Source organism: Triticum urartu, chromosome 6A (genome assembly GCF_056163025.1).
Source record: "Triticum urartu cultivar PI428250 chromosome 6A, HENAU_Tu73, whole genome shotgun sequence".
In the NCBI taxonomy this organism is placed as follows: domain Eukaryota; kingdom Viridiplantae; phylum Streptophyta; class Magnoliopsida; order Poales; family Poaceae; genus Triticum; species Triticum urartu.
In genome coordinates this window covers 576922283-576948623 of record NC_141878.1, presented here as the reverse complement: position 1 = coordinate 576948623, position 26341 = coordinate 576922283, and the positions used below count along the sequence as shown (strand labels likewise).

Genomic DNA, 26341 nt, shown 5'->3' with positions numbered 1-26341 from the left:
AGCCGTGCGTCCGGGGACACGCATTCATGGCCATATGCATCTTTCTGATATAGAGGTCGGGGAATTCCTCTTTTTCGAAAAAAAAAATCTTGCCCGCGCGTCCAACTGCGGCCGTCGTCCGCTGAATGCTACGCGCATGATCGTCCAACAGACAAAGCCGAGCTTCAAGCCCGCTGCGCTGCGCCCAGGAGAAGAGAAACTGCCAAAGCGGGAGCTCAGCACTAGCAGCAGTAACAACCAACCAAAACCAAGCAGCCAACCATGTCATACGGCCAACAATTCAAGATACGCGAGGTGCCCCCGATCGTGCAGGAGCTGGTGGCCGGCGGCGTGCAGGAGCCGCCGGGCCAGTACGTGGTCCCCGAGCAAGACCGTCCGGCCGCGGCGGCGGTCTCGGAGATACCCGAGCCCATCCCCGTCGTCGACCTCAGCCGGCTGTCCGCCAACAGCGCCGACGAGCTCGCCAAGCTGCAGTCCGCCTTGCAGAACTGGGACCTCTTCCTGGTAAATTTATTCTCAAACTTCTTTCGGTTTTCTTGTCGTCGTGTGATGTGATGAAGTGGTCATTTCGATCTTTCTCCAGGCCGTTGGACATGGAATGGAGCCTGGCTTTCTTGCCGAGGTGACGAAGGCTGTGAGGGAGTTCTTCAAGCTCCCGCTAGAAGAGAAACAGAAGTACTCGAACATTGTCGACGGTGAGAAGATGAGCTCGGATGGGTACGGCAACGACATGGTCGTCGTGGAACATCAGGTCCTTGACTGGAACGACCGGCTCAGCCTCCTGGTGGAACCCGAGTCGGAGAGAGCCTATGCACTGTGGCCAACGCAGCCACCTTCTTTCAGGTCCGTGCCCTCTAGGTTTTTGCCATGATCTGTTCAGTGGAGTTGGAAACTCCGACCTGTTGGCATTGAGATTCACCGAAAAACAGCGTAAGTAGTTTCATTTTTAGGTTTCCACTGGAATCAACATATACTACATATCTTCATTAATTCAGAAATACATATCCTTCCAAAAAACGTGCTGCTAGATCTTTTAATCTTTATTTAATACACTTATGCATACAGAATATCAAGATTCTAGTATAATGTCATAATAAATCTTAGACTTGTCATGAAACCTATACAACCAGTTATGCATGTAAACGGCAATAATCCGCTTATGACTTCACCCAAGCATACAAGGACAGATGTAATGAAAGAAGGAAAAAGTAGCTCCGCAACTCGCCCAATTACAACTCGTCTTACTATCTGATCTTTCTAGAAGTATTTTGGGCCTCTAAGCACTTTCTTGCTTGGCACTACTCCAATGAATGAACTTCGATTCGGACTGTGCCGGGACCCCATTGGCTGCATTTCAAGAAGTAATATGGCTGAGAAATTATCTTCTCTGTCTCGATGTGACTAAGCATGCCTATGAGACAATGGTCAAATATGTCCTTGCTTTATTATCAACTTTTGAGTTTTTCTTACAAGTTGAACAATAAAAAAGACGCCAGGTCATTACATATCAATATAGATTGATGAGTATATTTTCAAATTGCAATCCATGATAAAAACCCTAAACTGACGAGTAACCGATTCAATACATTTCTCTTATCATCCATAGTATATTGTGTTGCGCAGAGACATTCTATGCGAGTACACGGTCCGATGCAGACTGGTGGCAAACCTTATGCTGCAAAACCTAGCCAAGCTTCTCAATTTACAGGAGGAATACTTGACAACCATGCTCGGTGAGAAGTCCTTAACCCAAGCTATAATCAACTACTACCCTCGGTGCCCCAAGCCGGACCATGTCTTGGGCCTTAAGCCCCATACCGATGCTTCGATGATCACGGTCAACTTCATTGATGATGATGTTAGCGGGCTCCAGCTCCAGAAGAATGACATATGGTACAACGTGCCCATCGTCCCAAACGCATTGGTTGTGAACATAGGGGATGTAATGGAGGTAACTTTATTGTGTCCGTTGGTAGTTGGCTATATAGTTTGTAACTTTGTATGATCCCGTCTTGTACATTGTCAAGCTAAGATATATATGCATCTCTCTGTTTCATCCTAGTGCATGTATGCAGGTAGTGAGCAACGGGTTGTTCAAAAGCCTAGTGCATAGGGTCGTGACCAATGCGGAGAAAGAGCGCTTGTCGTTGGTGATGTTCTACACGTTGGACCCAGAGGCGGAGATTGAGCCGGTTCCAGAGCTGGTGGATGACAAGAGACCTAGACGGTACGGGAAGATGAAGAGCAAGGACTACCTAGCGAAATTCTTTGACACTTATGCAACAGGGAAACTAGCCATCGACTCCATGAAGATCTGAATTAGGATTCCAATGCGAATAAGTTTGGAGAGGGTATGCTCGTGTATGTGAGCGACTTCAATTATACTGTGTAAAAAAGAAAGTTCAGTGAGTACTATGGTCATGTTTCTTCCAATGACCAGTTTGTAACGAGTTAATAAATGGGCTTGGCCCATGAAGAATTTCTGAAATTTCTAATGTAAATCTCAAAAGGGCCATGTGTAAATGGTGAGTGGAGGCGTAATCTTTAGTCGCACCCCGAAAGTGGAGGAGGTGTGAGACCAACCTAAATAGTGGAGTCTTCCGCGTCTCCACTAAGTGATGGGTATGAGGATGGCAAGAGAACACCACACGCGTGCGCTTGCCTTGCCTGGCCTAGGCTAGGGCCAGGGTGCAGGGCGCGGGCGTGTGACATGCGTGTGAATGGTCCACCGAAATCCAGTCCATAGACTTGCAGGAGCGCGGATTACTTTTGCCATTTTATTTTTTTGATGTTTTGACAGCCAATTTTAGGATCACGGATTCCTTTTGCCATTTTATTTTTTGATGTCTTAACCGACAAGTTCATTGTTTTCTTGTTCGGTAAGTTTACGATTTGTAAACCAAGCCATTTTGAGATCATGATCGCGACCCGATATAGGGTCGGTTCTCCTATATATACGACTTACCATCCACGACCAAAGACACACCGGAAAAAACGAGGGTTTTGCCTCATCTTGCAACTTGCGCTGCCACTGTAATCTACTCCATGGTGAATGTCGGTGAGCATTGGCGAGCGGGTCTCCGGAACCTCTCGCCCTTGTGATTCTACACCGGAAGAGGGAGAATTAGGGTTTGGGAAAGCGCTTCACGCAATTACTCAAGTTTGCCATCACAGGTTGTCTTCCATCCAGGTTGTCTTCACGCGATTACTCGTATTTGTTCGCTGTTTTCCAAGTTCTTTTGGATTTCTTTCAACATCCACGTTCCTGAACAAGTAGAACAAGAGCGAGAAGAGAAAGAAACATAAAAGGTGCGAGATGAAGAAGAACATCACGAACACTTGGTGAGGATTAAGAAGCCAATGGGAAAGAACAAGGCGTCCGGGGAGAAGGGATGAGATAGGTGGGAGGATGGGGACCAGATGCATTGAATAGATGTAGTTGGCCATTGTTCATTGAGGTGGATAGGCTCTGGCTGCTACACATGACAGAACTTCTGACCAGTGGGAACAGAACCGTGTGGAATTAAAGACTGATATACGCCAAAGCAAATGAGAATACGAGATGATAAAGTTTGCAGTACAGTGTGGTTAATATAGTGGTTGAGGATCCCAAGACACATGAACAGATATGACTCGAGTGGGCAGCGTCGCTGACGGTGTCCTGGACTAGGGGGTACTCACCACGTCATCTCCCGATCTGTTGGGGTGGGCCGAGGACCCCCATGGCCGTATACTCATGGGCCAGTTCGGACAACTGCCGCATACATGGAAGATTTTACAAGACTTGGTGATCAATACAAGGACTCCTCCCCACCGGCGTATTCGGCTAGGACTCTTGTTATCCTAGGCCTCTGGTGCATTATATAAACCGAGGCCAGACTAGTCGATAGATATATACAGACAATCATACCATAGGCTAGCTTCTAGGGTTTAGCCTTTCCGATCTCGTGGTAGATCAACTCTTGTAATACTCATATCATCAAGAATAAATCAAGCAGGATGTAGGGTTTTACCTCCATCAAGAGGTCCCGAACCTGGGTAAAACTTCATGTCCCCTGCCTCCTATTAAGATCCGCCTTAGAAGCACAGTTCGGGACCCCCTACCCGAGATCCGCCGGTTTTGACACCGACATTGGTGCTTTCATTGAGAGTTCCGCTGTGTGATCGACAAAGGGATCGATGGCTCGTCTGCGGATTAACTGCGACGTCGACATCTTCATCACCGGCTCGCCTGGTCACCTTGGCTCGACCGAGGACTGTGCCCTACCTCCGATCATCATGTTCGGATGAGGGCCTGCATCAACATCAACTCTGATCTCTATCAAGATCATGGAGGAATCATCCAGGGAGCCCGGGGGCTCAACGTCAACATTGCCCTCGGGCGACCGTACTGTTTTTCTAGACAACGAACTTGTATCCGCCGCCACCGCCTCCTCGAGCGTCGGTTTGACGATTGCTCCAGTGGAATAGTGCAGAATTACTTCTACAACAGCCATGCAAAATTTCCTCGAGTTCCGATGGAGGAATCTCTGACAATCTATGATATACCGGAGCCCTGTCAAATCTGGACGGGAATCTGGACGAGTTTAGGGCGTGGTCTCCAGAGCCCAGCTCATAGATCCTTTGAAAGATCCAACCGTTCATCTACTGCGGAATTCTCATATCTACCACCCCTCCAAATTTCAGCTCGATCCGACGGTTCAAACTCCGGGAACCTTCCGATGAGTGGACCAATTTTAGGATTCATTTTCTGCGCGAATACGGATCTGACCCGAATTCATGTTTCTTTATGAACGTGATATTGGACAACCTTTTTAGAGGAATTCTCTTCTAGGGTATTGTGCGTCGTTTTTAAACACATGCCCGTAAAATTTTAAGCCTCCTCTGAGGTCATCTTCATCATCGTGCTGGTGTCAAACTAGTCCGGCAATATTGCTCCAAGGCTGCCGACCTGCGCTAGACACGTCGTCACTTTGTTGAGCCGAGCTCAACTTCTTCGGATCATCATCTCGGCAAGCCGAACAAGAGTCCGGGATCGTGAAGGATAAATCATCACCAACATCGCCGCCCCACGGATTACACGGAGCGGGCATACCGGCATCGTCGCACGGTCGCTTCATCAAGCCGGCATCGACCACGTCATGACCTGCATCGGCAGGGCCGCACTATTGCTTCTTCAAGCCGGTGTCCATCACGCCGACCTACTTCGACTCATCAGCTGACATCGAGGCTTCGACATCTCGGCTGGATCGGGGGTTTCGCCATCTCTTCATCAACCTACTCTGGACACTTCGGCGTCACTAGCCGACTAGCTCCGTCACGTTAGCTGGACCGAGGGCTTTGCCTCGGCGAGCCAACCTTTGACAGCATTGCCATGCCGTCGTTTTATCGCCCATCAGGCAATGGGTGTGCGGATCGAGTCCCAATTTTGGGAATCACCTTCCTTCGGAACGCTACAATAAATAAATCAGGTGCTATTAATCCCAGTATTTTTTGCTTGTTTGGGTTCATTTTTTCCAAGGAATTATTACTCTGGCTTGTACATCATATGTACACAGGTCTATCAAATGGTGGCCGCATTAACGACGGTCGCATGGTGGTTCGGTCAGTCTCCGTACATAGTCCGGCGAATGCCGCATCCGGAACTCGGACCGACCTGTGAATTCAGGCTTTGCCACGCCTTTATCGCATCACGCCGACGCCCTGCATCGACATTGACTTCGGCGCCAGGCCATATTTCTTTTATTATTCACTTTGCATAAATTATTTATTATGCAACATTTTTTCAATTATTATTACTATTATCTTCGATTTGCACTATTTTTTGTGCACAGGAAAATGATCCGGGGACTTCGGCATCATTCTGCCGGTCCGCATTGACCGTGCTATGTCACCACTTCGGCGTGTCGACCTCTCCGCTCCGCCACCTCGGGACAGGCTTGAGGGATGGAACCTTGTCCCGCATCAAGCTCGGACCACGTTATCAATGTCGAACACATTAACCAGCTAAGTCGCTTTCATGCTCAAAGTTTTAATTTTTAACTTGTGTTCGGCTCGACCTAGCATTATACTTTTTTGGAAAAAAGTTGCTTGTAAAAATTTCCTTGTCCAAACTTTGTTTGTGACACACATATTCAAATACTCCGTTTATTTGGGGGCTTCCTTTATGAAGTTTTTCCTCTTGCATATGATTATACTTGTACGGCTTCGTTCCTTATTCGTGTATTACGCCACAATATGCACCATATTGACTTAAGCGATTTGCAAGCTGGGTTGCCTGGCTCCTGTGCTTACCCCTACGTTCCCGATTGTTCGGCTAGGGAGTAAAGGGAGCACCTCTGCGATTGTCACGACCGGTTCCTTCGAGCTCTGACCTCAGACTGGGTGAAGCCGAAAGCTAGCGCTCCTATTGTTTTCAATCATGGTCGGCACACAACGGAACCCATGAGTACAAAAAATCTATTGCACAAGTCTCATAGTAATAATGAGCACCGAAGAAAGGTATCGGTGGGGGTACTATTTTCTTCAAAGATGCTTCTTACAGTTCGTCTGTAATATAGCATAAGTTCCCTGAGCACGCTTTGTCTGTTACAGCCTTATGGCCCGGTTGCCTGGTTATCAGAAACACTGTCGATATTCTCGATAGGTGGAGTACATAACACTTTTCGGTCATTGACCGAAGAAGGAGAAGTCGACGGTCGGTTAAGACGCGTTTAAAGTTTGGTTGAACAAAGATATGATATAAGTACTTCGGTACATACAATCATTATACATAAAACCTTTTACCCAAGTCACTTGGGGGCTCTTAAAATTTATATGAGCTATTTTATAGTAAATGTGTTTTCTTCTTGGTCGTTGCAAAGTCTTTTTCTATCGCTCCTTTTTCGACGTGAGTGTGTGGTCAATAGCCAGATAACCCATTTTCTCTCTAGTGACCGCTCGAGTTTAGTTCGCTAAACCGGTCTAACGAGAAGCACTCCGCCTTCGGGATAGGAGGCTGCAGCCGTAGGCTGACCCGCTTGAAGTCTTGAGATCGCATGTGTAATGTTAAAGCATGACAGAAGCACTCTTTTTTTCTAAGACCAATTTTTGGATTGGCACCGAACACTTGATCTTGTTCGGACGTCAAGTTTTTTACTGACGTTTTTTGGGTTTCCAAGCTTATGGCAGTTTAAAACTATTTGTGTGTTTTCAGCACAAGTCTCGCAGTGCAGTGCCGGACACCTTTATAGATTCGGCAAAAACATTCTCGGATCTCACTATATATGCATTGGTTTCGAATTGTGTCTTCGGTCAATAGTTGGGTTGCCCGGCTCCTGCGCTTGCCTCCTATGTTCCGCTTTGTTCGGCTAGGTGTGCAAAGGGAGAACCACTGCGATTGTGCTTCCAGCTCACATGGTTAAGCACCTCAGTGGAGAAAGCCGAAAAGTGACTGTCACAATAAGCGTAAACTGGTCAGAAATCCGATGACAGTGTTAAATGACGGGCCATTCATAACAATGGCCGAAGTGTTTACGGCTTGACCTCGACTGTCGCCGAACACTACCGGGGGCTATTAACTGGTCTCCCAAACTAAATCCTCGATATTTTGCTCTTACATTAGAGCTGAGGTTTCATGATCATGCTTAGCATGACAACCCAAAGAAAGGAACCGATAGATGGATTATTTTCTTTGAAAGACATTTTTTATGTTAAACAATAATATAACATATCTCTTTGCGTACCTTTGTTTATAAAACCGTATGGCCAGATTGCCTTGTTTGTCGTAAATCTTTGCCCTCATAAAGGCTTTATAAAGTAGGACAAACACTCATCGGCTACGGGCCGAGGAGGTGGAAGCCGATGGTCGGTCAACAAAGTTTTGTACAATGCGGATCCGAGCATTAATGACGTAAAGTACTTGGATACATAGAGTCATTACACATAATTTGTGATTTTACTATGGATATTGATCCTTAATTCGGCCACCCGTGCCCGCATTAAGGCTCGGGGGCTACTGGGCTTCGGGCTTATTATTTACAAATATTAAAGGGGCACATCGATCCCCCGATCTGGTGTTGCCACCCGACCAGTGTCTCGGGGGCTACTGCATTGCCTATCCAATGCAGAAAATTTTAAGTGCAATACAGTTTCCGAGGAGATTTTGATCCTCAGGTTGGTCGGCCGCACCCAACCTGAGTCTCGAGGACTGAGCACGCCGCTTTTTGTGTCCCGAAGTATCCTGCCGAGCTAGGACTTGATCCTCAGGCCGATTTTACAAATCAACCTGAGTCTCAGCGGCTACTGGGATCAGCGGTCTTACGTCATCCTTCAAGTGCATCTCGGGTTTTAAACCGATATACACCTTGTGGGCTACTGGCTATATATCTCGGCAGAGAATAAATTGCACCAATAAAAAATATTGACAAAAAATCGGCCCACAGTCGGGGTGGTGCACCACCTCGGAAGCAGTCCGGCATAAAGCTCGGGCCCTAGTGGCTAGCTCCATAGAGGGCATTTCCAGCATTAAGCTCGGCTAAACTCTTTCAACTTTTTTGGACCAAGATGATCTATGACATCTTGGATATAGTCCGGCGTTGGAGCTTGGACACAGTCCGACGTTGGAGCTCGGATACATTTCGGCGTTGGAGCTCGGAAGCAGTCCGACATTAGTGCTCGGCTGCAAAAGATACCTCGAATGCTATCCAGCGTTAGAGCTCGGACGCAAGAGGACACTGCCTCCCGGGAACAACTTCAAACCCGAGGTGTGGCATAAAAATAACAAGGCATTGATAAAGGCCGGAAACTTAAAGGGGCTCCTCGGATACCCGACGTATAAACTTGTCGAATGCATTTCGGTGATCCTCAAGATCGAAGATGAGAAGATTTGTTGAACCAGTTTTCAAGACAGACAACCGAAGATGAAGAATAGTTCGGAAGAATCGAGGAGCGTCTCTAACTTGAAGACCGGTTCAGGGGGCTACTGACGGTGTCCTGGACTAGGGGGTACTCACCACGTCATCTCCCGATCTGTTGGATTGGGCCGAGGACCCCCATGGCCGTATACTGATGGGCCAGTTCGGACAACTGCCGCATACATGGAAGATTCTACAAGACTTGGTGATCAAGACAAGGACTCCTCCCCACCGGCGTATTCGGCTAGGACTCTTGTTATCCTAGGCCTCTGGTGCATTACATAAACCGAGGCCAGGCTAGTCGATAGATATATACAGACAATCATAGCATATGCTAGCTTCTAGGGTTTAGCCTTTCCGATCTCGTGGTAGATCAACTCTTGTAATACTCATATCATCAAGAATAAATCAAGCAGGACGTAGGGTTTTACCTCCATCAAGAGGGCCCGAACCTGAGTAAAACTTCGTGTCCCCTACCTCCTGTTACCATCCGCTTTAGACGCACAGTTCGGGACCCCCTACCCGAGATTCACCGGTTTTGACACCGACAATCGCCGTGTGCTCCTATGCAATTTCGGCAACTAGCTATACTATTAACCATACTCTCATATAGTCTTGCCGTCATGCTCGCCGGTCCCTGGCAATAGGACCCCGCCCACGCTACCCATGCGGCTGGTTCTTCGCAAGTCAAATGGGAATTGAGAAAATAACTCTCTATTGAAAGTTCAACAAAAAACAGTCCCACTTTAACTTCTTTTTCAAAAGAAAACCCCCACAGAAATAAGAATTGTTCTTGTGGTGACGCTATGCAACCTTATCCACTTTTATCCACTTTAACTAAATATGATCATTTTCCTCGGCATCAACCACTTTAGTTGAACTTGGCAACCTGAGTCCCACGCATAATTGCGTTATGAAAATTTTACCATTTTGACTGGGGAAATGACAATCGTGCTCAACGGCATCGTCTCCAGCATTGCAATTTGTGAGCTTGAAGCCATATTATTTGACATTTAACCTCTTCTATTTAGCAAGTGCGGTGAGCGTGGGCTATGGCCTGCCAAGTGTTTCATGTGTTCGACACTTCGACTGCACAAATGCATGCATGCATGCGGGCGGATGAACAGGGTGCTGGTGACATGCAAAGTCGTGGGTTCCCATTGGGATGGCCTCCAATTCAAGCCGTTCACCTACAACGGTGGAAGAGCCGCGATTCACGGCCCAGTTTACAAGCTTCTAATTGGTGAGATGATCCACACGTACCAAAGAATATGCCGTTGGTGTTGAGCTTAGAGCATCTAGTGCCAGACTTTGCAAATCCGACCGCTCAAACATTCACGGATACTGACCGGAGACGCCTCAAATTAATTCCTTTGTATCCGCCTCTCACATATTTCATCCTCTAAATTCATACAAAACATGTAAAAGGAATCCTACATACTACATCTACGTACTACCCTAACTACTCTTCGTCGTCGGAGATGTCCACAACGAGGGCACCGACTGAACGGGCTGGTAGGAGGGCTCTGGCTCATCCTCCTCCTGCTCGACCTCATTCATGTAGGCGAACATCTCCGCCTCCTCCGCGTCCTTTTGCGCCTCCATCTCCTGCCCGCGATGGCGTCTTGCCTCCGTAGCCGACTCCGACCGGAGGGAATCGAGGATGGCTCCTGCTCCGCCTGCAGACCCCCCTCGCCAGTGTTCCCCACATTTTCCTCCTTCGGCTCATCCCGCTCCTTCTCAAAGTCCTCCTCCTCCACCTCCTTCTCCGGTTCCACTTCATCCGGAGGTAGCCCCGCGGCGATCCAGGCTTCGCGCCTGGCCTGGATCTACTCAAGGAGCTTGAGCCGACACTCCAGCGTCAGAAAGGGCTCGCTCCTCACCCGGCGACGTGGGGGCATGGCTACTAATCGGACGGGTGGAGCGGAAAGTGGCGGCGGCGGACATGAGGAGAAAAATGTGAATGGATGATAGGGTTTCAGTGCCACCGTTCGACCTAAATAGCCGGGCAATGCACTACGCGGCTCGCTGGAGCTGCGCCACGCCTCGCCACCGGTCCGACGGAGGAGACGAGCTTCAGACCGGCGGGTTTGAGGGCGTTTCCGCGTGGGACCCCGCCGTCAGATCGATGTGGCAGGCGTGCCCATATTCGCCCCATATTTGGGCTCAATATGAGGGTGCTGGTCAGCCCAGGAGTTTGAGGCCCGTTTAAGGCGTCCGTCTGGGTCGAGAAAACATGACCTGTCAGTGAACGGGAGGCCCGCCCTGGCGCTATGAGGCGGGTTTAAGATGTCCGGCCGTAGATGCTCTTGCACGTTGGAACCGACGGAGATGAACCACGGATCTTCATTCCCCCGCTAAAATTCGAGGGTTTTTCTTACACAGCATGCGTGGGGTTGGTGTGGATAAGTTCGACACCAAAATGGCCGGCGCTCAGGAAAATTGTCAGATTTAGTTGACACTTCAAACTACGATTATTCTTTGCTGAACTGTCAAAAATAAGGGCCACGCGACCCACGCGGCTGCCCCTTCCCACCCGCAGTAACCGCACAACATGTCTCCAGCAATCAAGACATGTTTTCCCTTTTCCGCAGCCAAAGCGGAGCTTCAAGCGATCAAACCCACATGCTTTATACAGTTACATGATAAACCATTTTGTTGGGTCCTCTCACCCTCGTCACTGCTTCGAGTTTTCCCAGCTAAGAAAACGATGGGTTCCGTTCGAGTCGTAAGCATGGTTCTCGCTTGGGTGAGAAACAACAAAATTGACCCTCTTTTGAAAGTTCAGCAAGGAATAATCCAAGTTCGAAGTTTCAACCAAAGCTGACCATTTTGTTGAGCACCAGACATTTTGGCGTTGGAGCTTAACCACACCAACTCCACGCATACTGTGTAAGAAAAACCTTTGAATTTCAGCTTCCATATTGCTATGTCGCGGCTCTTCCATATTGCTGCACCTGCACGGTTGTAGTTCAACGGCTTGAAATTGAATTGGACGCCATCGCAAAGGGAACCCACGTCTTTGGATGTCACAAGCAGCTTGTTCATCTGCATGCATCCATTTGTGCAGTCAGCTACATGAAACACCCAGGCCATAGCGCATGCTCACCGCACTCGCTAAGTAGAAGAGATTACACGCCAAATAATATGGCTTTGAGCTCACAAAATCTCAGTGTCGCAGACGATGCCGTCGAGGCGTTGAGCCATGGATTGTCGTTTCTATGCGTGCCGCTCATGTTGCCAAGTTCAACGCTGAAGTGGTTGGTGTTGAGCAAGAGGACGGATTAGTTCAAGTGGAAAAGATACACATTTTTTAAAAATCTTATGAATTTTCAACATATCTTCCCGTTTTAAAAAAATGTTCATAAATTTAAATAATGTTCATTTTTTATTAAAAAAACTGGTGTTTTAAAAAAGGTAATGTTCTGTATAAAAGATACACATTTTCTAAAAATCTTATGATTTCTCAACACATGTTCCCGTTAAAAAATATATTCACAAATTCAAATAATGTTCATGTTTTTATAAAAAAGATGGTGTTTTTCAGAAAATGTTTGCGAATTTTAAAAGATGTTTCCTTTCAGATTTTGTTCGTGTTTTTTGAAAGTGTACATAATTTTTTTAAAACTGTTCAGGGTTTAAAAAAATTGTTCATGTTTCCTTGAATATTCAGAAACTTCATACCTTAAAATCCCCTCGATTGAAAGGATTGAAGGAAGAGTAGATTGAAGAACTCATGGACCTTCTCTGCCGTACGACTCAATCAATGAATGAAAAAATTGCGGAGTGATTCCTTCACATGCGGCGAAACCCAGAAGCTAAATGTTCCTTTTTCGTGTGCACACAGGGTTTTGGTTGCACATATAATTCTCACTAAATTTAAATGCATACTATTTTATCCCCCGTTGCAACGCACGGGCATATATGCTAGTATCTTATAAAACACGTTGCGAGAAAGCAACGGTAGGTTGAACTTTTCTTCCGTTTGAACAGTTTACAGATAAGAATATAGATTCTCAGTCATAAACCCTTGGTACTTTAGTACAACCTATTGAAAATGTTGTATGATAACTTGTTCATTGATGATATGGATAAATTTACCAACACAGTTACATACAAGTTGTTGCAGATGCTCTTACTTGTAGGTTGGTGCATCTTAAGGGCCCCTTTGGTTTGCATGATCCTAAAAAATGTAAGAATAGGAATAACCCATGAATTTGTTCGGAATGGATGCGCAAACCAACGGATTAGAAAACATTGGAATTTTGTAAGCATAGACCTTTGATTCACAGGTTTACCAAAACATTGGAATGGATGTGCAGCATCCAGCCATCGTCGTCCTCCACCCTTGCTCCCTTCCTCGTTCGGCGTTGTAAATTTTATCGTCGAGTAGTCCCCCATCGCCGACATGGGCGATGCCTTGGCGGATTCTGGGGGGGGGGGGGGAGTTCAGTTGCAAAGCGCATAGACATTGCCGGAAGGAGCGGCGAAGGAAACTGTGCGAGCAGAAACTGCAGCGAAGGAAGCCGCGGACAAGGAGGTTGTCCACATCGAGATGGACGCGACCGCTCCGGTCCGGCCTTCCGCCTGATGTCCTTCAAATGCACATGGTGTTATAGCAATTTCGTGATAAGTAAAGTATCAAATCCACAAGGAGCGAAAAGGATGACATTATCAGCCCCGTAACTACGTTGTTACCTACACAGTTTCGTACATACCCAAACAAGAGTTTAGAAATAGTTTAGTTCTATTTGTTGCTGGGAAAACAAATAATGAGAGCTTCTTATCTAAGCTACAAACAGAAAGGTAAAAACAAGAAATAAAAAAGATACTAAACTAAATTGGGCAGTGCTTCAGTAGTAAGGTGTTGTCAAGGGTTCTGGAGTCATCACCACAAGTATGATATGCGCAACATATGCGGGAGCATAGTTCTAGGTCTGCATCACATATCCACTTTAATATGATTATGTGTGGGCAAAGCCAAATAAAGATATGTGCGTACATGCAGTGGCCACGTATCACGTCCACCACCATCATTGTTTCTGTTAGGAAACGTTGCATGGAAAACAAAAAAAAATTATACGCACACGCAATGATCTATTCATGGAGATGCATAACAACGAGGGGGAGAGTGTGTCTACATACCCTCGTAGACCGTAAGTGAAAGTGTTTCTCAACGCAGTTGATGTAGTCGAACTTTCTTCGCAATCCACCGATCGAGTACCGAACGCACGGCACCTCCGAGTTCTACACACGTTCAACTCGGTGACGTCCCTCGCCTTCTTGATCCAGCAAGTTGTCAAGGTAGTAGATGAGTTCCGTCAGCACGACGGCGTGATGACGATGATGGTAATGTGATCCTCGCAGGACTTCGCCTAAGCACTACGAAGATATGACTGTGGGAGTAAACGATGAAGGAGAACGCCACACACGGCTAACAATTGTCTGGGGTGTGCTAGGGACGCCCCTCCCCCCCGACACACACACACACACACAGATATATATATATATATATATATATATATATATATATATATATATATATATATATATATATATAGGTGGGAGGGAGAGGGGAGGCAGCCAAGGAGGCGCCCAAGTAGGCCAAATCCTACTTGGGGCCTTCCTATGGCCGGCGCCCACCTTTCCTTATCTGCCGGAGGGGGAAGGAAAGAGGGGAAGGGGCCTCCCCCTTCCTTCCCTCCTCCCTCTCTTTCCTTCTCCTCTGGTTCGCCCCATATGGGGGGCGCACCAGTCCCTGGTGGCTGGTGCGTTTCCCCTCTTGGCCCATTAGACCCATATCTTTTGCCAGGGGTACCCGGAACCCCTTCCGGTGACCCGATATGTACATGGTACCGTCTGGAACACTTCCGGTGTCCGAATACTATCGTCCTATACATCAATCTTTACCTATCGACCATTTCGAGACTCCTTGTCATGTCTGTGATCTCATCCGGGACTCCGAACAAGCGTCACCAAATCACATAACTCATATAATACAACATCGTCATCGAACTTTAAGCGTGCGGACCCTACGGGTTCGAGAACTATGTAGACATGACCGATACATGAAAGTGTGTTATATCGACTAGAGGGGGGGGGGTGAATAGGCGATTTTTATGAAATTCTTCATTGAGAAATTTGCCGGTGAGGAAATTCCTTAGCGAAGAACTACTAGCAGCGGAATAAGTACTCAAAAGTAAACATAACAGAACACAAACATAGTCATCATGATGAAATGAAGACAGGCACAGAGTACAGGAAGCGTAAGCACATGATAACATAGGATGAAGACAAACAGACTGAATAAATTAAACTGAGGAAATTGAGAAAGTCTTCAATCAAAGTCTTCAAACACAGATATGAACAAACACACAACACAGTTATGAGGAAATGGAAGAGTTGAGGGAATAGAACCAGTAAGCTTGGTGAAGACAATGATTTGGTAGACCAGTTCCAACTGCCGTCTCAGTTGTACGTCTGGTTGGAGCGGCTGAGTATTTAAACTCGAGGACACACAGTCCCGGACACCCAGTCCTGAACACGCAGCCCAGGACACCAAGTTCTCACCGTATTCTCCTTGAACTAAGGTCACACAGACCTCGTCCAATCACTCGTGGTAAGTCTTCAGGTGACTTCTGAACCTTCACAAACTTGGTCACTCGGCGATCCACAATTCCTCTTGGATGCTCTAGACCATGACGCCTAACCGTCTGGAAGAAGCACAGTCTTCAAAGGTAACAAGCGTCGGATCCACGCAGGATCAATCTCTTCAGTGATGCTCAATCACTTGTGTTTTTCCTCACTTGATGATTTTCGCTCAAAGTCCTCGGAGGATGGGTTGCTCTCAAATGACAAGTGTCAGTTTCTCTCGGAGCAGCCAACCAGCTAGTGGTTGTAGGGGGCGGCTATTTATAGCCTAGGGAGCAGCCCGGCATGATAAGACATAAATGCCCTTCAGTGATATGACCGTTAGGTGGATAGATATTTTGGGACAGCTGGCGCATAGCACAACAATGGTCGGAATTTTGAGTAGCAAAATCCTTAGGGCTATCATGTTCCTCACTGTGTAGGCAATCCGCACTGGCGAATTCCTAACTCCTAAGTCAGAACAAATTCCTCAGAGACCAGAAGAACTTCGTCTCTGTCACTGAAGAATATGACTGGACTGTATGAGATTTCCAATGGCTTCACTCGAAGGGATTGGTAGGTATAGGATTTGGAGTTGAGCATCACATGGAAATTTTTCCTTAGTATTTCCTCGACCCCCTTTAATAGTACGGTGTTTCCTATGAGTCAAGAAAGAGAAAATGAAACTACGAAAACAAAAGTCTTCACGCTTCATGTTCCTCCAATGAATACCAAGTCTTCAAGGTCACACCAATTTCTTCACTTTCAAAGTCTTCAGAAATCCAAAGTCTTCAGTCGAAGAACTTCATTTTTAGGGGTCAACTTTCTCTGTAAATATCAAACTCCTCATAGAGTTATAGACCTGTGTACACTCACAAACGCATTAGTCCCTTAACCTATAAGTCTTCAATACACCAAAATCACTAAGGGGCACTAGATGCACTTACAATCTCCCCCTTTTTGGTGATTGATGACAATATAGGTTAAGTTTTCAACCGGGATAAACATATGAAGTGTAAATACTGATATTGAGGAATTTGATTGCAAGATATAGAAGAACCCCCCCTGAAGATGTGCATAGTGAGGAATTTGCTTTTGAAGCAATGCACACTTGAAGAGTTGAATCATGGAGATCTCCCCCTATATCTTGTAATTCATACACGCATTTGACATATAACAGTGAAGAATTTGAAATGCATGATGAAATATGGTGACTGATGTAATTTAGCATGCGTGCATTATCATATATGAGGAATAAGCATGCAGAAAAACATATCAAAAGTATCAGAGCACCATCGGGTTTAAGTTTACAACTCGATCCAATAAAGTCTCAGAAGAACGAGAGTTGTAACTTAAAAAAATGCCCATATAGAAAGACCCACTTGAAGACTAACTCAAAATTCTCCCCATTTCAAATGACCAAAAGGATCAAATATGAGGACTAACGCCCCTGAAGAATATCAAGTTGATGAAGGAGCGCCAATGTTGTTGGGGTCGTTTATCATAGTAGGGCCTGCCGCAGTGTCGTCCAAGTCTTCATTCTCATCAGTGTCGCACGATGAAGAATATGAGCTGGCCACCAAGGAAGGAACCTTGACCTTTCTTGAATTTCTTCGGTGGAGGTGCATACCAGTCAAAATCTTCCTTGAGACCCATTTTCTTCAGATCTTCTTCACCATACAGATGTGACAGTATTGCCCAGGTGCGACCGAAGACTTCATGGAGGTAGTAATGGTTTTTCTTCACTACATTGTGTGTAGCAGTCATGTTGTGAAGAAATGAACCAAACTGACGCTTAACCCATTTATGATTTCGATCCACCTTCTGGTGAAGACTAAGAAGAAGCTCACGATCAATCATCACACGAGGAGCAGTGGCTTGAGGAGTAGACTTGGGTGCATTGGCAGAGTCATGTGTGGCAGAGTCATCATTCGTGGAATAAGAGGCAGCTTAGCGAAACTGTCCATCCAATGGACGAATGCCTTCATCTATAACAGCTGGTGCGTTGCCCTTTTCATCAACTGAGGAATAGGTCTGCTTGAGGAGTTCAATCGGGGGCAAGTAGCTGAGGTGATTCTGAAAATCAGCTTTGTAGTTGAGTGAAGACCTTGTCCTGAGAAATCTCATAATCCAAGGTGCATAAGGCTTCAGCTCAAACCGAGACAGTGCAACATTTGCCAGAGTCCTCATGAAGAAATCGTGATAATTGACACGAATGCCATGAATGATATTGAATATCAGATTCTTCACGATGCCAACAATTTCCTCATTAGATGAGTCGTGGCCTTTGATAGGACTCATTGTCCTCGTAAGAATACGATAGATAGTTCTGGGCACATAAAGTAATTCCTTCATGAGGAATTTGGTTCGTGGGGCCTGACCTGGCTTCAAAGGTTTCATCAGAACCTGCATGTAGTGATTTGTAAGCTTAGGTTCATTGTAGATGCAACGAGCTTCTTCAAGGGGAGGACTGAGTGGTAAGGAACGAAGCAATTCAGTAGCTGGTGCTGTGTAGTGAGTGTTCTCAGACATCCAGTCTAGCACCCATGAATTCACATCTTCAGAATCTCCTGTGATGTGCAACATCGCATAAAATTGAAGAATCAGTTCTTCATTCCAATCACAGATGTCAGAGCAAAAGTTTAACAATCCAGCGTCGTGAAGAACACTAAGGACTGTCACGAAACACGACAGAGATTCCATATCCACGTGAGGAATGTGCTCATGGTAGAAGATTTTCTATTTGTTGAACAACACCGAGGAATAGAAATTTGCTTGACTAGCAGTCCAGAAACGCCTCTTCCTTATACGAGCAGAATCATATGGGTTGTAGTCTTCAAAGAATACGTGCTCGCTGAAGAAATCATCAGCCTTGAACTTTTGTTCGCGTGAGAATGAATCCTTTGGCTTGGGCAGAGGAGTGTTAGTGAGTTGCATCACGACCTCAGGAATCGCAATCTCAGGTTCTTCAGGCTGAGGAATTTCTGGTTCCTCTTCAGTGGCAGTCTGTGTCTTCAGATGTTCAGCAGCAGCAGTTTCTTCAGCACTAGTGGCTGGAATTTTCTCACGTACAGATGAAGTGGGGTGAGTTTCTTCAGAGCTCATTTGAACAGTTTGTGCAGGGGACTGAGGTATTTGCTGCAACGGTGTGAACATTGGAGAGTTTGGATGCTGACTATCCCAGAATTCATCACTCATCACTGGTGTGGAGCAGCCAATGTCCACATCTTCACCTTCCATTTCTTCAACGCCAGCCTCTTCAGCTGTGAACTGAGGCATATGCGAGGACATAACAGGTGTTGAAGGGACTGTATCCACTTCAATTTCTTCATCAATCTGCTCTGACGAAGCAGCAGAATGATTTTCTTCATCAGATCCGCTAGGGATCTCATATTCTTCACCAAAAGGAACAAGGTCCTTTGATGGCACGGTTGAGATCGGAACAACATCAATGGGATTAGCAAATGAACTGGTCAAAGGCTTCATCTTCTTTGGAGCTGAAGAATCTAAAGTAGCTGATGCTTTCCTTTTCTTCACTGCTGCACGCTCTGCAGCCTTGGTCTTTTTCACATCTGATGCAGATGGAAGGATCGGAGTTGGTGTTGGCGCAAGAGGAGAAGAGGAATCTAGTTGATTTTCTTCAGGCACAACTGATGCAGTTGCCCTGATTTCTTTAGTTTCTTCAGGCGCACCACTAGTGGATGCGCTGGCAATTTCTTCAGCGGCCGGAATGCATTCATCAGTCCTGGAACTCACATTTTCTTCAGCAGCCTGATTTTCATCAGCGGTGCTGGCATGTTCTTCAGTCGGTTGAGCAAATGCTTCAGCCTGAGGAATTTCCTGTTGCGTTGGGGCAGCAACATTGGAAGTGAAGTCATCAGCAAGTCTTACAAAATGAACCTTGGCTCCAAGCCAATCAGCGCGGTATGCATCAAATTCATCACTGAGTTTCTGGATCTCAGTTTGAATAGCGACAAGTTCTTCAGTTGTCATAGAGACAACGTTTTTCTTCAGATAGCGCTCCTTCTTGTACTGCGCTTTCTTGATCTGCATGGCCTTCTCAAATTTCCATTTTTCTTCTTGAATGAAGTGGGTCAGCATGTGACTTTGGCCAGGAGTCAGCTTGAAATCAGGCATGGGAGTGTTGGGGTCCCTATGCCAAACATCAATGTATTCGAGGATCAACTTGGGATCCAAAAGCAGTGGCACATCTGTTCCCTTGGCTCTAGCGGCCCTGACTTGCCTATCTCTGATGATTTCAGCAAGTTCATCATCATCAGCTTCGTCTTCTTCAGACGACACTTGGAAGGCGACCTGCTTCTTCTGAGGACGAGGGCGAGGACCTCGTCCAGCAGTGACCTTTGTCTTCAATAGAGAGGGTCCCGTTGAGGAATTTGGTGCAACTGAGGAACTAGCTGAAGCCCCTGAGGCAATTGAGACGCCCGTGGTCCTTTGACACGTGGTGAGATGCACAGGTGCAGAGGACTTTGTCGAAGCGGCCGAAGACTTTGGCGGAGGAGCTGAGGACTTTTGAGGAGCAGGAGCATCATGAGGAATTGGCCGTGAGGGCTTTGAGGATTCTGGCCGTGAGGGCATTGCTGGGGAACTTGGCCTTGAGGGCACTGTTGGTGAAGCACTTGGCTTGCGCGCATGCTTCTTTGACATAGCCTTCTTCGGCTTGACAGCAGAGGCCTCAACAGAGGCAGCAGCAGCAGCAGAGTCTTTATTGAATTTCCTCACTGCTTCTCTGGCTTGCTTAGCCAACTTGGCTTGGCGCTTGGCCCATTCATCAGGATAGTCCTCACCGCGCTTGAGGCTGGTGGGATCTGCTTCTTGGCCAGGTGCCAATGGAGGTCTTGGGCATGGAGGATTGAGTGTGAATTTCTTCATGTACTTGGGAGTAACATACCTGTACTCCCTCCACTCTCTTGCCCATCTCCTTTCTATCCTCTGTATGCGCACCTTGCGCTGATTTTGTCCTCTTTTCCAAACTTGACCTCATCAGAGTGCAGTAATCCTTGTATATGTCATCAGGGATTTCAAAAGCTATGTTGACCTTAGCCCTCTTTCCTCCTTTCTGTGGCTTCTTACCGTCAGCCATTTTCTTCAGTTGAGGAATTTGAACAATTGAATTTTCTGAATAAGTATGCAACTTTTCTTCGAGGAACGCTGCAAATGAGTTAATTTGATGAGAACCTAGTGATTCAGCAACTGACATGAGTACCTGTGAACAGAGTATAGTTGCGAGGAATTTGGAGAGGTCATATGCGTTCTCAGAAGGTTTTATAAGGAACAAGTTTGAGGAATTTGACCAGATGAGTCTTGAAGAATTTCACTAAGCGTTCTTTGTCTTAGGTTCCAGAGATGTGTAGATCAAAAATCCACACTTTTGAGGAATCTTGAAGAAAAACATAGCTTAGAGAAACGAATCAAGAACATATGATATGAGAGGTGTTTTAGTGTGTGAAGATATGAAGAAAAACACCTTTGAAGATTTTGTAGATAATCATTCGAATCAACGAGGGTAGTAAAAGTAACTTTTAATTACCCTGGATGAAGAACACGAGAACAGTGAGGTGGAGAGGTGAAGTTCATCTGTGTAGATCTTCCACGCCCTAACTCAGCGGAGGAAGACGGCTATGGCGGTGGCGGAGTGAAGATTTCCGCGGCCAGCGCGAGTACGGTGGCGATGAGGTCGAGGCAGTGAAGCTCTTCCTCACCGGCGACGATGAAGTAGCGGTGGCGCTAGGGTTTGAGAATCTCGAGCTGGAGAGAGGTCGAGCGGAGTAAAGTAAGTGAGGAAGGGGAAGAGGGGTATTTATAGCCATGATGAAAAACTGTTCGCCCGAAGAAATTGGACGAACGTGCCCCTGACCCTTCTCATTCGCTTGACATGTGTCACCCACGTACTGAGAGGTGGAGATCGTGTGCGATCGTGGGTGAAAGGATAAGTGTATCGTGGGATGCGGAACGGTTTGAGCGGCAAAGTCGAAAATTTAGATAAGATAGGTTTTAAAGTTCCGTTCGCAATTTCTTCAGCTGACAAGGACACAGTGAAGATTTTGAACGAGTTTCAAATAGAACGCACATGAAGAATTTGTGAACAGATTGGGTTGAGTATAGCATAGAGGGGAAGGGTCCGATCACATTCACTTAGCAGAAAACCAACTTGAAGAAATAGCAATAAGTGAATGCTGTAGAGGACATAAACTCACATATATATAGCCAATGAAGAAAAACGACGGAAACAGTGAAGACAATGCAAAGTTGAAGAATATGAACAACTGAGGAAATTCAACTTTTGATGGTGGCGTGACCCACCGTATAAGAATGATGGTTTCAGACACCGCATACAATTATCGTAGGGTTCTCAGAATCAATTCTTTGTTAATTTCTTCACACTTAGAGTGTTATTCTTCATTGATTGAAGAAAAACGTTTCTTCTTGTGTTGTACATCTAAGTCATCAATTTTTCATAAGTGTTAGGATGAGTGTCCTTTTCAAAGAACATTCGAAGATTCTAGGATATTTAGCTCACACCGCAACTTGCTAAATCTCTTCTCATCCAAGGGCTTTTTGAAGATATCGGCTAGCTGTTCTTCAGTCTTCACATGCTTAATAGAAATGTCGCCCTTCAACACATGATCACGAAGAAAATGATGATGAATCTGAATGTGCTTAGTCTTCGAGTGCTGAACTGGGTTGTGAGAAATCTTGATGGCACTCTCATTGTCACAAAAGAGAGGCACATTCTTCATGTTGACGCCGTAGTCCTTGAGAGTTTGCTTCATCCATAGCAATTGAGCACAGCAAGAACCAGCGGCAATGTACTCAGCTTCAGCAGTAGATAGTGATACGCAGTTCTGTTTCTTCGAGGACCAACAGACCAAAGATGGTTCGAGGAAATGACATGTACCAGATGTTGACTTGCGGTCCACACGATCACCAGCATAGTCAGAGTCAGAATATCTAATGAGATCAAAAGCCGAGCCCTTGGGGTACCATAATCCAAGTGTTGGTGTGTGAGCTAGATATCGAAGAATATACTTCACAGCCTTATGGTGTGATTCCTTCGGTGTAGCTTGAAATCGGGCACACATGAAAACACTAAGCATTATATCTGGCCTAGATGCACATAAGTACAATAAAGATCCAATCATGGAGCGGTATACCTTATGATCGAAGTCGATACCATTTTCATCAGTGCACAAATGGCCATTTGTGGGCATAGGAATTTTGACGCCTTTGCAATCTTTCATGCCGAATTTCCTCAGTACATCCTTGAGGAATATCTCCTGAGATATGAATATGCCATTGCGTTGTTGACGAATTTGAAGACCTAAGAAGAATTTCAACTCTCCCATCATACACATTTGATATTCTTCACTCATCATATAGGCAAATTCATCACTATAACATTTGTTAGTACAACCAAAGATAATATCATCAACATATATTTGGCACACAAACAATTCACCATCATAAGATTTAGTGAAAAGAGTAGGGTCGAGTGAACCGGGTTTGAAGCCTTTCTTCATGAAGAATTCCTTCAAGGTATCATACCACGCCCGTGGGGCCTGCTTGAGGCCATAGAAGGCCTTGTTGAGTCTGAAGACTTTGTCAGGATTCTTTGGATCTTCAAAACCTGGGGGTTGAGCAACATATACTTCTTCCTCAAGCTTACCATTGAGGAATGCACTTTTCACATCCATTTGATATAAAGTGATATCATGATGGTTAGCATAAGCAAGTAATATGAGAATAGCCTCAAGTCTAGCAACAGGTGCAAAAGTTTCATCGAAATCAATTCCTTCAACCTATGTGTAGCCTTGAGCTACGAGCCGTGCCTTATTCCTCACAGATGTCTTCTACACAACCTTCTTCTTGTAGAAGTTGTTGGGCCTCCAAGTGCAGAGGTTTGTAGGATAGTAGCAAATTTCCCTCAAGTGGATGACCTAAGGTTTATCAATCCGTAGGAGGCATAGGATGAAGATGGTCTCTCTCAAGCAACCCTGCAACCAAATAACCGAAGGAAATATGCCCTAGAGGCAATAATAAAGTTATTATTTATTTCCTTATTTCATGATAAATGTTTATTATTCATGCTAGAATTGTATTAACCGGAAACATAATACATGTGTGAATACATAGACAAACAGAGTGTCACTAGTATGCCTCTACTAGACTAGCTCATTAATCAAAGATGGTTACGTTTCCTAACCATAGACAAAGGATTTGTTATTTGATTAACGGGATCACATCATTAGTTGAATGATCTGATTGACATGACCCATTCCATTAGCTTAGCACCCGATCGTTTAGTATGTTGCTATTGCTTTCTTCATGACTTATACATGTTCCTATGACTATGAGATTATGCAACTCTCGTTTGCCGGAGGAACACTTTGGGTGCTGCCAAACGTCACAACGTAACTGGGTGATTATAAAGGAGCATTACAGGTGTCTCCAAAGGTAGATGTTGGGTTGGCGTATTTCGAGATTAGGATTTGTCACTCCGATTGTCGGAGAGGTATCTCTGGGCCCTCTCGGTAATGCACATCACATAAGCCTTGCAAGCATTACAACTAATATGTTAGTTGTGAGATGATGTATTACGGAACGAGTAAAGAGACTTGCCAGTAACGAGATTGAACTAGGTATTGGATACCGACGATCGAATCTCGGGCAAGTAACATACCGATGACAAAGGGAACAACGTATGTTGTTATGCGATCTGACCGATAAAGATCTTCGTAGAATATGTAGGAGCCAATATGGGCATCCAGGTCTATTGGTTATTGACCGGAGACCTGTCTCGGTCATGTCTACATTGTTCTCGAACCGTAGGGTCCGCACGCTTAAAGTTACGATGATAGTTATTATGAGTTTATGCATTTTGATGTACCGAAGTTAGTTCGGAGTCCCGGATGTGATCACGGACATGACGAGGAGTCTTGGAATGGTCGAGATATAAATATTGATATATTGGAAGCCTATGTTTGGATATCGGAAGTGTTCCGGGTGAAATCGGGATTTTACCGGAGTACTGGGAGGTTACCGGAACCCCCCGGGAGCTATATGGGCCTTAATGGGCTTTAGTGGAAAGGAGAAGGGGCAGCCCAAGATGGGCCGCGCGCCTCCCCCTCCCTTGTCCTATTAGGACAAGGAGAGGTGGCCGGCCCCCCTCTCTCTCTTTCCCCCTCAGCGAATCCTATTCCAACTAGGATTGGGGGGGGGATCCTACTCCCAGAGGGAGTAGGACTCCTCCTGCGCCCACCTCCTGGCCGGCCGCACCCCTCCCCTTGGCTCCTTTATATACGGAGGCAAGGGGGCACCCTAGGAGACACAAGTTGATCCTCGTGATCGTTCCTTAGCCGTGTGCGGTGCCCCCTGCCACCATATTCCACCTCGGTCATATCATTGTAGTGCTTAGGCGAAGCCCTGCATCGGTAGAACATCATCATCGTCACCACGCCGTTGTGCTGACGGAACTCATCCCCGAAGCTTTGCTGGATCGGAGCCCGGGGAGCGTCATCGAGCTGTACGTGTGCTAAGAACTCGGAGGTGCCGGAGTAACGGTGCTTGGATCGGTCGGATCGGGAAGAAGACGTACGACTACTTCCTCTACGTTGTGTCAACGCTTCCGTTGCGATCTACAAGGGTACGTAGATCATACTCTCCCCTCTCGTTGCTATGCATCACCATGATCTTGCGTGTGCGTAGGAAAATTTTGAAATTACTACGTTCCCCAACAGTGGTATCAGAGCCTAGGTTTTATGGTTTGATGTTATTTGCACGAGTAGAACACAAGTGAGTTGTGGGCGATATAAGTCATACTGCCTACCAGCATGTCATACTTTGGTTCGGCGGTATTGTTGGATGAGACGACTCGGACCAACATTACGCGTACGCTTACGCGAGACTGGTTCCCCCGACGTGCTTTGCACATAGGTGGCTTGCGGGCGACAGTCTCCCCAACTTTAGTTGAACCAAGTGTGGCTACGCCCGGTCCTTGCGAAGGTTAAAACGGAGTCAAATTGACAAACTATCGTTGTGGTTTTGATGCGTAGGTGAGATTGGTTCTTGCTTAAGCCCGTAGCAGCCACGTAAAACTTGCAACAACAAAGTAGAGTACGTCTAACTTGTTTTTGCAGGGCATGTTGTGATGTGATATGGTCAAGACATGATGCTAAATTTTATTGTATGAGATGATCATGTTTTGTAACCGAGTTATCGGCAACTGGCAGGAGCCATATGGTTGTCGCTTTATTGTATGCAATGCAATCGCGATGTAATGCTTTACTTTATTACTAAGCGGTAGTGATAGTCGTGGAAGCATAAGATTGGCGAGACGACAATGATGCTACGATGGAGATCAAGGTGTCGCGCCGGTGACGATGGTGATCCTGACGGTGCTTCGGAGATGGAGATCACAGGCACAAGATGATGATGGCCATATCATATCACTTATATTGATTGCATGTGATGTTTATCCTTTATGCATCTTATCTTTCTTTGTTTGACGGTAGCATTATAAGATGATCTCTCACTAAATTATCAAGAAGTGTTCTCCCCGAGTATGCACCGTTGCCAAAGTTCGTCGTGCCCAGACACCACGTGATGATCGGGTGTGATAAGCTCTACGTCCATCTACAACGGGTGCAAGCCAGTTTTGCACACGCAGAATACTCAGGTTATACTTGACGAGCCTAGCATATGCAGATATGGCCTCGGAACACGGAGACCGAAAGGTCGAGCGTGAATCATATAGTAGATATGATCAACATAACGATGTTCACCATTGAAAACTACTCCAT

At 46.0% G+C, this 26341-nt stretch overlaps 1 protein-coding gene across 1 annotated transcript; it reads left to right on the top strand.

Moving 5' to 3' along the window:
• The first annotated feature begins 90 nt into the window (after nt 1–90).
• LOC125512919 (protein LATERAL BRANCHING OXIDOREDUCTASE 1-like) lies at nt 91–2545 on the top strand. The gene is made up of 4 exons (XM_048677983.2): nt 91–504; nt 584–843; nt 1624–1951; nt 2076–2545. The coding sequence occupies exons 1-4, from the start codon at nt 262–264 to the stop codon at nt 2316–2318; spliced, it is 1074 nt and encodes a 357-aa protein (XP_048533940.1). The 5' UTR covers nt 91–261; the 3' UTR covers nt 2319–2545.
• Nucleotides 2546–26341: the final 23796 nt, after the last annotated feature.